Source organism: Stegodyphus dumicola, chromosome 5 (assembly GCF_044657685.1).
Source record: "Stegodyphus dumicola isolate Sdum_Otavi_A_Nest chromosome 5, ASM4465768v1".
Classification (NCBI taxonomy): Eukaryota; Metazoa; Arthropoda; class Arachnida; order Araneae; family Eresidae; genus Stegodyphus; species Stegodyphus dumicola.
Window position 1 is genome coordinate 43,527,905 of NC_140772.1, and position 12,984 is coordinate 43,540,888.

The 12,984-nt window shown below is 32.4% G+C and overlaps 1 protein-coding gene across 5 annotated transcripts in view; it reads right to left on the bottom strand.

Annotated features, from left to right (window-relative positions):
• The window catches only part of LOC118187773 (putative polypeptide N-acetylgalactosaminyltransferase 9), a 907,951-nt gene that overhangs the window by 191,366 nt on the left and 703,601 nt on the right, over positions 1–12,984 (bottom strand). For all 5 annotated transcript variants that reach the window (XM_085816616.1, XM_085816615.1, XM_085816618.1 and 2 more), the window contains one exon: positions 3,847–4,013. In XM_085816616.1, coding sequence (XP_085672742.1) covers positions 3,847–4,013 — 167 coding nt within the window. The remainder of the gene's footprint in view (positions 1–3,846; positions 4,014–12,984) is intronic.

The window sequence follows — 12,984 nt, forward strand, 5'->3', positions numbered from 1 at the left end:
TTTTATTCCTATGTTTTCCGTGCTCTTCAAGTTTGCTCCTCCAAACTAGCCCTTGATGAAGAACTAAATTATTTAAAAGCAATAGCTATTGACAGGGGCTTTTCACCCAACATTATTAATCAAGCAGTTAAAAAATTCTCATCTCAACACACTAAAAGCCACACTCTTATTTTAGGAGATTATAAAAATTCTGTTGTCATTCCCTTCTTTCCATCAATTAGCTATAAAGTTGCACATATTTTGCAGAAATTTAACTTTCGGGTTGTTTACTCTCCCATCAATAAAATTCCAACTTCTATACTCAAGGACCCCATTCCGGATATGAATTCCTGGGGTATTTATAGGATTCCTTGCCAGTGCGGTTTAATTTACATTGGCCAAACTAAGAGAGCCTTAAAATTTCGCGTCAAAGAACATGAGGCATATGTTAGAAAAAAGGAAACACAGAAGTCTTCTGTTGCTCAACATTGTTGGTCCGAAAATCACACTTTCAATTTTTCTGCTGCCAAAATTATTCAAAAAACATCTTCCATTGGAGAACTGGATTTTCTAGAGGCATTTCACATTCATAAAAATCTTTCTGTTCTAGTTAACGATCCTAATTCCAATCCAAATTTGCCTTCGGCTTTTAGAGAAATTATGTTTTAGTTCTGGTTTCGCCAACAGATGGCGCCACTTGCTTATTCTTGTCCAGGCTTTCTTATCTTATCTAAACATTATTTCCTATCTTGTTCATTTGCGGTTTTGCAGCTGAAGATGATGGTTCGGTAAAACCATCGAAACTAGTCCTGTGAAAGTTTTGTAAATTAACGCTGATTTTTGTTGTTTGACTTCTGAATTAATAAATCAAACAATTTTAAAATATAATGTCATACTGCATAAAAATAATAAACGATGTGTTGTAAAATTACAAATAAGCTATGAAAGAATTTTTGACAATATTGAATTTGATTATTGCAAAAACAACACATTGTTTTACGTAATTTATTATTTTACAAAACGAAAGATGACAAATACATGTAAAAAAAATACAACAAAATGTTAAGAACATTTTCTTTAACGGTAAATATATAAATAAAGAAATTAAAATGTTCTTAATGCTGCGTCAAAACGTATTTCATAAAACAAAAATACGCATGAATAACTTTTCTAACGAAAAATAAAATCATATATTTTAGTAGTTACGCAGAATGGTTATAAAACATTAGAAGTAATCTTGCTTTCAAAAAACAACATATTTTTCGATCATGGATGCAGTTGTCTGGTAATTTTGCTTCAAGGAATGTATTCCGATGTCTTTTCTTTAAAGCTTTAAATAAGATTTGAATAATTCTTTATCAAGCTTTTTTTAAAACCTTTTCTAAAACATTTAACAAAATTGTAGTCCTAATTTGATTATACCTTTATGAAATTTTGAATTTTTATTCGAAAATGTTCGTCAAAATTATGAACTAGATTACATTTATTTTAAATTGCGTCATTTACTAAATATAAAATAAAGCTATTTGATATTAACAACTTCGCCCAGTGTTTTAAAATGACTCACCATGTTAAGCGATTAATATTTGAAATAAAAAGTGAAAGTTGCAGTGTCGCCTCGAATCCCAATTTGTCGAATTAAGAATTTTCTAGGCAGTGTGGAATACGAAGGTCATATATTTAGTCCACTAGAAACTCTTAATAAGTTATATGCTTAATAAGTTATATACTCTTAATAAGTTAAGTAACATAACGCAGCAATTCAAAATTTTGGAAAAACGCTTAAAAGATATTTCTAACATCAATAAACAAATAAATATATAAAACCAACATATAAAGCATATTTCCTCAGAATATAAAATCAAAGTAATTATTTAAGAAGTAGCTTATGATAAATTAATAAATAATAATTCTGTATCAACGGGAAAATGATAAAGTGTGTTTACAGGCACGAAATGAAGAACTTCAAAATTTTTCAGGCCTAAAAACGTGAAATGAAAAATGATTCTTGTATGTAGATACTATTTGCTTAACTAAATGAACTAAAAATTTTTAGAACTGAAACCTTTCTCCTAGAAAGCTTCCATATTGGATAACTGCGTACATTAGCTTCTACCTCTGTTCCTATTTAGACGTTGCGTGACTGCACCTTTCCTGTCGCAACAGCATTCAAAATACAAATCTTGTTGAATAGTCATGATTAGAGTGTCAAGTGATTTGTGGCTGACATGGCGTAGAACGTAGAATGTTGAACACACACACACATATATAACGGGTGGCCATAATTAAACTGACAGTGCTCACAGTGTTCTGTAGTGCGATCTATTTTCGAGAATCACGCCACATTTTGTAGGAAGATTAAACAAGATGGGGGGACGAAGAATTCCGCGAAAAAAAAAATTAGTTCTAAAAGTAGGGAATATTTGGCGCTGTGTAATAGAAAATAGAGTGTTAACAAATGCAAATCAATACTGAAATTACCTTTTATTTTGCATTCAAATGAGGTTCAATGTGGGTGACGCTGTTGTGGACCACGTATTGCATTCTGTGCACAGTATGCACAACAGCAGAAAGTAACATGTCTGCAGGAATCTCGCGTACAGTCCGTGATATGTTATCCTTCAACGTAGCCAGGTCCTGGACTACTCCTTGATAGATCTTGGACTTAAGGTAACCCCATAGCCAGAAGTCGCATGGGGTAAGATCAAGCAACCGAGGTAGCCATGCAGTTGCAAAGTAGCGGCTAATGACTCTTTCTGTTGTGAATTTCTGTCGTAGCATCTGTTGAACCTGTACAGCAACGTCCGGAGGGGCTCCATCTTGCATGAAAATGATTTCCCCCAGGCATTGTCTTTGCTGAAGTGCCGGAATGACAAAGCTGTTCAACATGTGGCGACATTTCTCTCCGCTAACAGAACAGGTTTCCGGTCCTGTCGGGGTAATGTTCTCATAGAAGAATGGATCTACGATAAATTTTATTCCGTATTAATTTGCATTTGTTAACACTCTATTTTCTATTAAACAGCGCCAAATATTCCCCTAGCGTTGACTTTTGGAACTAATTTTTTTTTCGCGAAATCCTTCGTCCCCCGTCTTGTTTAATCTTCCTACAAAATGTGGCGTCATTCTCGCAAATAGATCGCCCTACAGAATACTGTGAAAACTGTCAGTTTAATTATGGCCACCCGGTATATATATAATGGTAACTGAGAGAGACTTTATTTTATAATTATTAAAATAATTGAAAATAATTACCATAAACATTTGGCAAGCACTTGCTAGTGGTGCTTAGTGAATATTCTTTGAATCGCTGAGGTTGCTTTTGTTAAAATCTACGTCAAATTGTGTAATCTACGTCAATTATCGTTATTTATCTTACAGTCAATTTTACTTGGCATGTCATTTTTTTTCCAAGACAGAGCAGTGTCTACGTTCACTATTAGTAAATTATAAAAATAACATAAATAAGAGAAAATCTATACAGACGTTGCAAAATCTCATGGGAACTTCACAAATAATAGCACAAGAAGAAAAAACACAAGCTTCCCATATTCCAAAGTGGACGTAAACACAAAAATGTTTACAATCTTGTCATTCTACGCGGTTAAATTTAATTTGTTTAAAACAAACAACAAAGAATTCAAATTAAACATGCAATTTCAGTTAAGGATAAATTAGTACTAGTTACTCTCGTTGGCACAAATGTAATGTTTCTAGCTGAAAAGTCCATCTGAATGGGTCACGAAACAAATGGATTTCGAAACATAATACTGAGTAATATCCAGCATCGACAAATATTATTTCCGTCTTCCCATGGGACTTCATTTCCCGACAAGCTAATCCTTCTGCTCTAAGTTCTGTACTTACGCAAGTCCGAGAAGTCGTCTACAAGGATGATTTCGGTGATGAGGTGAGGTGGAGATCGATCAAGGATGCTGTGGACCGTCCTCAGAAGCACACTCCAGGCCTCGTTGTGGAAGCAAATGATGACACTGGTAGGGGGCAGGTTGTCACGATATTTCTCCTCCTGACATCTGAAACGAAGACATACATTTTATTGCTTTAGATGATTTTAAGGAATTTCTGTGCATGGAAAACTTATCAAAAGTCTGGGAACGAAAAATACTAAGCAAGATGCAAATGTTATTTGGAATATGCAGTTAAGTTATAAAGATTTAAAACTCATCATCAAAATATTTTCTCTAAATTTTTCAAGATACCGTAATCACTCATATATCCTCTCCTTTTTTTACTATTTTCTCGCTTGTTATTGAGAGGATAAATTTATAGGATGTATACTATTACTAAATGAAAAATTAAAAGATAAGATAACGATTAAAAAGCACATATGAATATACGTAGTAATAATACTGTATTCCATATTTCTAAGAAATGTGTTAGTTAAGATTTCGCTATCAATACTACTCTTTTGTACACATTGTGCTTTAGTATGCGTTCATCCCTTTTATGCTGCTGTCATAAATCAGAATTTTTTAAGTTAATATAAAAGCGGAAGGGAAAAATACACAAACTGGTTCGTGGAGATTTCTTCAACAACAGATGAGCAGGAAGAAACTGGCAATTTATTGAAATAAATAATAGTACATAGCAAAATTAATAGCTGTAAATAATTCCAGGAAAGTATAGACATAAGATAAATTCTTCAAAAAGAAATGAGAAATACTGAAGTATACCGATATCACTTAGAACGTATACTTTCAGGTACAATTTTAGAATTCACCCATCTAATTCTTTAAACTACACTAAGTTTCTGAAGCAGCTCACTCGTATGTTCTCGGAGCATTAATTACATACTATATAGGACTCCCTGCCATCTGGAAGCTTCTGTGCACCGCTATTAAGGGCAACGTTCCTGCAAGCTAAATAAACAAATTTTGCAACCAGAGGCAAAAATGCCCAGGACAATCTAACCATTGTTTATTATTGTAAATAATAGCAGCTTATTAGTTAGAATAAGAAATAAATATCGTCTGCTACCTTTAAATGTTATCCTCTTTGTACACAACATTTCTTGTGCAGACATTTCCATCATTTTTAAGCTCGCCTTGTAGAGGACCATCAATTATTTTTAATTTTACGTCCGTCTTTCACGAACTCTTGAACAGGCAACATAAAGTTGACCGTGTCCAAATGCAGGCTCAGGTAAAATTTGCCATTGGCTAGTACAGTTACGCAAGCAACCAATAAACTATCGGCGACAAACAGGCACTTGAGCCATATATATATATATATATATATGATGTACCAGCTTTAGTCGTAGCTTAAATTATCAGACGATATGTTTTAAAAAAAACAGGATCCATTTATTATTATTCAGGAGAAATAGCAGTTACAAAATCAGATATCCGGAGTAAATAAAAATAATTATTAATAACGTTTTGTATGAAGTTTACTGCATCATGACATTTAAGAAAAAGCCCCGATATTCTTTTGCGAGTCCTTTTATAGCCTCTGGAAAGGCGGAGCTTCCAAGAAATGACGTCAGCCAATCCAGTTCGCTTTAAATACTTCCAGAACATTATATAACTGTACGTGTAGAAAAGACGGGAAAAACAACTTGACTACGGGGCTGTGGATTTAATTTCACGTACTTTCAAATAAGAGAACGTCGCCATTAAAATTGAAAAGAACATACAGTTAGAATTTTAAGTGTATTCTTGACTATGGAATTTTATTATTACATATATATATATATGGGGTGAAGTAACAACATCTCCTCCTAAACGGCTGGCTCCCGGGCGCATATTTCACAAGTGCACATCTGTGTAGCCACCGAGGGAGTGGCTTCTAGGATGGACCAATGAGCATTCAATAATATTTCTGTCGTGTCACATGACCTTTCGCACGCTTTAAAGTTTAGGCAAGATGATTGAAAATATTTTGCCACGCAATTTTCTGTACAAAATTCTGTACATCGTCTATTTCTTCTGAAAATTTTCATTCCGAAGTTAGATCAAATATAAGCAATTCTGAAGATTTCACTACCTGGTTGAAAGAATTTGAAATAAATACAAACACTTGTTGGATACTCCGCAAAAATATACATGCGAAATATTACTTAAAAAGTGATAAATAAGACGAAAGAAATACGTAATAAACATCCGAGCCCAAATGCTATCTTTACATAAAACTATGCATATGAGAAAGATATTGACACCAGTTATATATGTAAATAGAAGTCAGTACTTTTTATTTCAGTCCATATGAAAAAGATGTTCTATAATAATAACCAATGCAGAATTTCAAAGTGAGCTTTACTAATTTGCATTTAGTGTGTTAAATTTCAGATTTAATAACTGCTCACTCTTAAATGTACTGTCTACAGAAGAAATACTCATCAAACAGAATGAATTTCTCTATTCACAACGAATATATTCAATTTATTCACATATAACTTTTAATATTAAGAATGGATATAATCAGATCATACACAATATGTATTCTGAATCTTACACTTTCAAAATCAAATGAATGGAAGCACGGAAATAAGAAAACATTAGATTCATTGTAACACTTACAGTCATTCTCAGCTCAAAATAAAGTTAAAAAAAAACTATATGCATAAATTCTTTTAATCCACATTTGTTAGTAAATGCATAATATTCGAGGCTAATTGTAGCTTGAGACATTTTCTCAGTGTAAAGAGCGATAACATGCCGTGAACATCAATCCAAATATCAATGCGTGATAAAAATCGCGAAAGTGAAATGTCGGCGATTAATTAAACTCATAAAACGAAAGCATTACGAGATTTTCTACTTTTACGCCATACATTTATAACTGCTAAACAATGCAAATTGAAACGTAAACAACATACGCCCACGTGCACGAAGATTTAGCGTCACAAGAGCAATAGAAGCTGATTGGTCCAATTTTGAAACCCCTCCCTCAGTGGCTACGCTGATGTGCACTTGTGAAATATGCCGGGCTTAGCGAAGCACACCGTTGGATTCTGCAGGACCGTGGCACGCCATTTTTACCATTCGCGTCTTCTTGGGACTTTAATTAGCCGAAATATTAATTAAAAACTAATTTCCCCCTACGTTTCCCTATATTTTCTTTTTTCTTTCTTGGGTTTTCTCTATTAGAGGGATTTGGCTACGTGCCAAATTCTTTTTCTCGAATATCTACGGAACGGCGCCGAGTTGAAATTCGAGACGCGTATCCTCGGATTCCAATTCGGAAACGTTAATTTCCGCTCTTAGTTTTCAGAGTGGCAACAATAAACTATCGGCGACACACACTTTAGCCTCTTATATATTTAAAGATTATACACTAAAATTATTAAGCAAAATGTAGCAAATAGTTAATAAAATAAATAAACAAAATGAATGCAGAAAAAATACCATTAGACACATGCAAAAATCATACATGTCTTTTATTTTTGTTAGAAAAAGGTCATCGAACATGATAGTAGACAAGTGGTTGTCTTTTAAATCAATTCAAAACTTTTAATGTATTCCTAATCAAAAAATCTTAATTCAAAAACATTTGGGCGGCACTGAAGCAGAAAATCAGTTTAAGGAATCCAAATTATAAAATAAAGTTAGTGAAGCTTTATTTTCATGCCAGTATCATCTAATTATAATGAATTACCTTGACGAATGGTGAGTAGAAAGCCTAAGCGATATGCATAAGTAATTAAAAATAAAGGTCTTCCAGTAAAATATTAATAATCTATATAATATGAAACATGTTTAAAAACTCGTTGAATAAAGTAAAATATTTTATAATTGCCCGAAGGCCGTTAGCCCAGAATGGCTATTAATTTCGTTTTGGCATTTTGTGGTGTTTCACTATAAACGTCGTTTCACTTTTCAGATTGTTGCCACCAAATATTATACTTAAAGAAATTAAATAACGGAGAATCTGCAAAAATTTGTGTATGTTTCTCGCATTGTGATAAAATAACGGTCCTAGTTACATCAAATTTTGAATAACGTGCTTCTCCACTCGAATATAGGCATATGGAATCCCAAATTTGGAATTTGTTTTATTACCTATTTCATGTTTTATAAAACATTTATGAGTTTTTGTTTAAGAAACTCAATGATTTCAAAACGAGCAATAGCACCACTGTACGGAAACGGAAACATTTTTATCTCCAGCGCGCGAGGCTGTGTATCGGAAATTCTAAAAATATGCTCTTTTAAAATTATTTTGTGATATTGCTGTTGAATTGAATTTTATGGTTAATAGGGCGAAGAACATCATATTTAATAAATAAAGGTAACCCACAAAACGTTAAAAAAACACCCCCTTTGGGCGTAATATAAAATTTGAAAACTTTCCTTTTTTATAATTTTACTTTAATTCACAAAAATCATTTCTTCTGATGAATTCTGTTTCTAATTTTATATTTTTAATATTTGGAATAGGAAAATTACGTAAATTATTATATATTTTATATATTCTAAGAGGGTTTGAAAGCAGAAGCCTCCTCGAAAGTGCAAGCGGAAATTCATGCCATTGGGAAAATCCTTTTCAAATGAAATAATGTTTTTGGTAATATTTTTAATGAGCAATCAAAAAATATTTTATGTACATTCTCGTTAAATCTAACAAAATTTTTTGACTAAAAGGATCATAATTCTTTCATTTATATAGCCCAAAAGTTCTGTAGTTTTTTTACAAAATTTAAAATACAAATTATATGTTTAAAATATTACATTTTGTCTGCAATTTTAAGCATCAGCAGTTTAAAATACACATATAAGTATTCAAAAAATATTACATTCTGATTACAATTTTTAACATCAGCATTTTAACTTTAAGGTTTCAGACACTCAAAAATAAATTTTTGGTGAAATAAAGTTCTTTTGTCTGTGCCTTTGAAGTCAGTCAGAATTAAATACGTCGGTTTAATTTGTAATTCCAAACTAAAACTAAACGCGATTGTAGCGTAAAACATGTTGCAAAATTCCACTTTTGTTTCAACTGAATGCGAAAAATATGCATTTTCTAACTTCCACAAAATCTTATATTGTATACATCCTGCAAACATGGAACTTTGGGATTTCTAGATGTTTTTACTTTCTCCAAAATTTGCAAAGGTGTTCTAACTCAAATATTTCCAATACCATATTTCATCCTTATGTTTAGTCAAAGATAAATAAATACTTCATACTAGCGTGGAACAATGATAAACAAGTTCATCTTCACCAGTTAACAAGGAGAAACTTCAATGCAAAGGATAATGCTAAAGAGTTTTACCAATTAGCGTCATCCACTCTAATTGTGTAAGTCCCAAACACATGCCAGTCCTTGAATATTAAAGACTTAAAGTCAATACAGCATTTCCTTAATTGGACAGCTCTCTTCAGTGTAACGCAGATGAGACAAATCTTAGGGATTGATCTTCGTCTCAGCAGGAGAATCAGAAACTACATTTCAGGGATTCAAGCTATTTAAATTTTCAGCGAAGGCACTGGTAAAATGGATTGGCAAGCTGCCTGTAAATATATTTTGTTGATTTACAGGAATAGACAATTCCATCATATAAAAGAAATTTGAAATATGTACACTGCGCTCGTTCTACTGCGCCGATTGACAAAATTCAAATTGCGCTTTTCATGTCTCGAAAGCGCGACTTAGGATATACATTAGATTTATATATAGCATTGCTTTAACATAGGTATTTTGACACAAAATCGGACTTTTTCTGAAATAACATACCATTTTTTTCCATATTTCGATTCTAAGACTCAAATTATGCCTAGATATCAAATTTTATAAACTTTGGTGCAAAATTTACATAGAAATTAAAAAATTTAGCTTGGCGAATTTTTTTTCAGTTTGGCCAAGAATAATTCACTTGGCGAACTTCTTAATATATGGCAGACAATTTTCCTTTCCCTTCCATTATGCCGGATAGGAAAAAAAGGTACTTCGTTCCTACCTTTTTACATTGTGTAGAAGCGGAAAATAAGTCACTTGGTTTCTATTTTAAATAATTTAACAAATAATTTTAGCTAAGTGTTTAAACCACATCTGATTTTTTATCGCTTTCAACAAATATGCTAAATTTCAAAACCCGCCAATATATAATTTTACGCATATCTTCGTAAAATTTTCAATAAAAAATCGTATTTTTTTGCAGGTATGCTTAGAAATACATCTACTTTAAGATGATGGTAAAACATTTATAGATTATAATAAATTTTTTTTTGAAAAATTTAAAAAATAATTTTGTGATGTTGCGTGGCCACAACTTGTCCGCAACACTAGTAGTGACTGCTATGAACTGGAAGTTACACAAACTTGTAAGACGGGATTAATCCCTTTTTATTTCACTTTAGAACTTACAGTTGCGTTCACTTGACGATCACAAACTACACCGACGCGGCGGTGAAACCAAAAATAGAAAGTACAACTAAAACTAAATAACAGGATGCATAACTAACGAAGTCACTATCTACGAGGCTCTATAATTGTAACTATCTTAATCGCGTTCTAAGATACAGCTGAGATTCAGCAAACTTTCTGATTAAGACGTTGAAAGAATTCAACTAACTGCCGAAGTAGGCACACAGGCCGAAACGCGCGGTTCTTAAACTTCTACCAAGCAACCTTCACGCTCGTGAATCAAGAAGCACACTTACAAACTCATTTCCCTTCTATTTAACTCAAATTACTTCTGCTAAAAATTTGAATACTCTGCGCGTTCTACTAAAATTTACATACTCTGGCATTGGCAATTCCAGGGTAAAGTAAAGGCTTGACAGGAAAGATAGCTTAAAATAAATGTTAGTTAAAATAAATATAAACCCTACATTTTAAAAACACAAATTTTTAAAATAAATCATAAAAATGGGTGAATTTTATTTGGAATGAACCTGAATTTTGAAATGTGAAAGGAAGAATCAAATAAGTTTAATAAAAAAAGAGAGATTAATAAATATATACCAAACTCAATTAACATTGACGAGCTAAAATTTTGAGAGCTAATTTTTTAAAAACTACACGTGCGATTTTTACAAAACTTGGTAGTTTGGCACAATTTGAGTCGTAGAATTGAAATATGGAAAAAAAAAATTGGTATGTTATTTTAGAAAAAGTCCGATTTTGTGTCAAAATACCTATATTAGAACAATGCTATATATGAATCTAATACATATCCTGAGTCGCGCTTTCAAATCATGAAAAACACAAGTTGAATTTTGTCAGTTCGCCCAGTAGAACAGGATACATAGAACTGTTTTTTTAGTCCAAAGGGGCTTTTGTCCCTGAAGGACTATCGTTTTCGTTTTGCGATTTTGCGTCGGACTCCTATAAACGCCGGTTCACTTTTCAAACTGTTGCCACAAAATGTTAGAGTCCTGCATTATATTTGAAGAAATTAAATAATGAAAAATCTGCATAAATGATTGTCTATTTCTCGCATTGTGATAAAACAATGGTACATAGAGCCATCGAATTTTGAATGACGAAATCCTACTGAGAATATGGGCATCTGAAATACCAAATTTGGAATTTGTTTTATTATAGATTTTATATTTTGTAAAACTTTAACGAATTTTTGATTTACAAACTCAATTCTTTAAAAGCGAGAAATGGCAACGTTATATAGAAAAAAAAAATACTTTTATCTCCAGCTCGCGAGACTGTGTATATCGGAAATTCTAAAGATATGCTTAATTTAACATTATTTTGCGATATTGCTCTTGAACTGAATTTTATGGTTTAAGTGCAAAGAACATGATATTTAATAAATAAAGGTAACACTCAAAACGTTAAAAAAACGCCCCTTTGGACGTAATTTAAAATCTGAAACATTTCAGTTTTTTTTTTTTTTTTTTTTTTTTTTTTTTTTTTTTCAGTGTACAAACCGAGATGGATCAGAAAAAAATGTAAGTAAAATATGCCAAGGAGGGATTCCTCATTTAAATTTAACTCAGCATTTGAACGCGCAGCTCTAAAACATTATTTCGTTATATCTATTTACAACAAACACTACACTCGTGCGTGTATGTATATATGAGATATTAATTTTGTTAATTATAAGAGATAAAATCCGCTGCATTAACATTTTTTATTTATAATAAATAATCGTAAGCCTCTTCCTGAAATATATTTTTATTTTAATCAGAGCTTACCTTTGTTGAACATAAAACTGGATGTTTAACACATTTCAACCACAATTTTCCGTAACATTATTAAAGCATACGATACACAGCTGAACTGGTGTAAAACGTATATGTAGCGTTGTGCTAATTACGTATATTCATATAATTAGAGTTGATAATAAAAGAAAGATTAGAATTACTAGCTTTAAAGTAGCAGATTACAACTTAACTTAGCGAATACAGGTCGCCAAAGTTAGTAATACTTAATAAATGAACTCCAGTTTTATCGCCTTTACTGTAAGTTAGAAATTAGTTACAGGACTGCCGCCCAGACGGTAGGGGAGCCGACTACGATACCTAAAGCCCGAGTCCCGGAGAAGGCATAGTTGTAATTGTCCGTCCCTTCATAGGAGGCCAAGTTGGCCTATTCGTTACCTCCATAATAAAGTGACGACCGCTTCTGGCCTTAGTAGTGGCCAGCGTCTATGATGACTTGTGCCCGCGAATGGAAAAAAAATATAGGACTGTTCAGTTATTATTTTAAGCTTTCAGATAAAGATATCTTATATATTCTCAAATCAGAAGTTAAGATTTCGAAAATAGTTTAACGTTTGAGCAAATGATAAACACGATACATACTCATCAGTGGCCGAATGAATAAAACAGTAAATAATGATAGTTCGATCTAGTTTAACAATTTGGCAAATGAGCTGGCTATATGTAGGTTTCTGTGGTTTACCACACATACAACATAAGTATGAAAGCACTTTTACTGTGAAAGTCTTCTACGAAGGTACACCACATTCAGGCAAAGATCACTCGTGTGCTTTGCAATAACTGACTATAAATAAAATGCATGCTATATAAAAATACTTTATGACACATAAACCAAAACTAAAATTTTCGAAATAAGTTATGT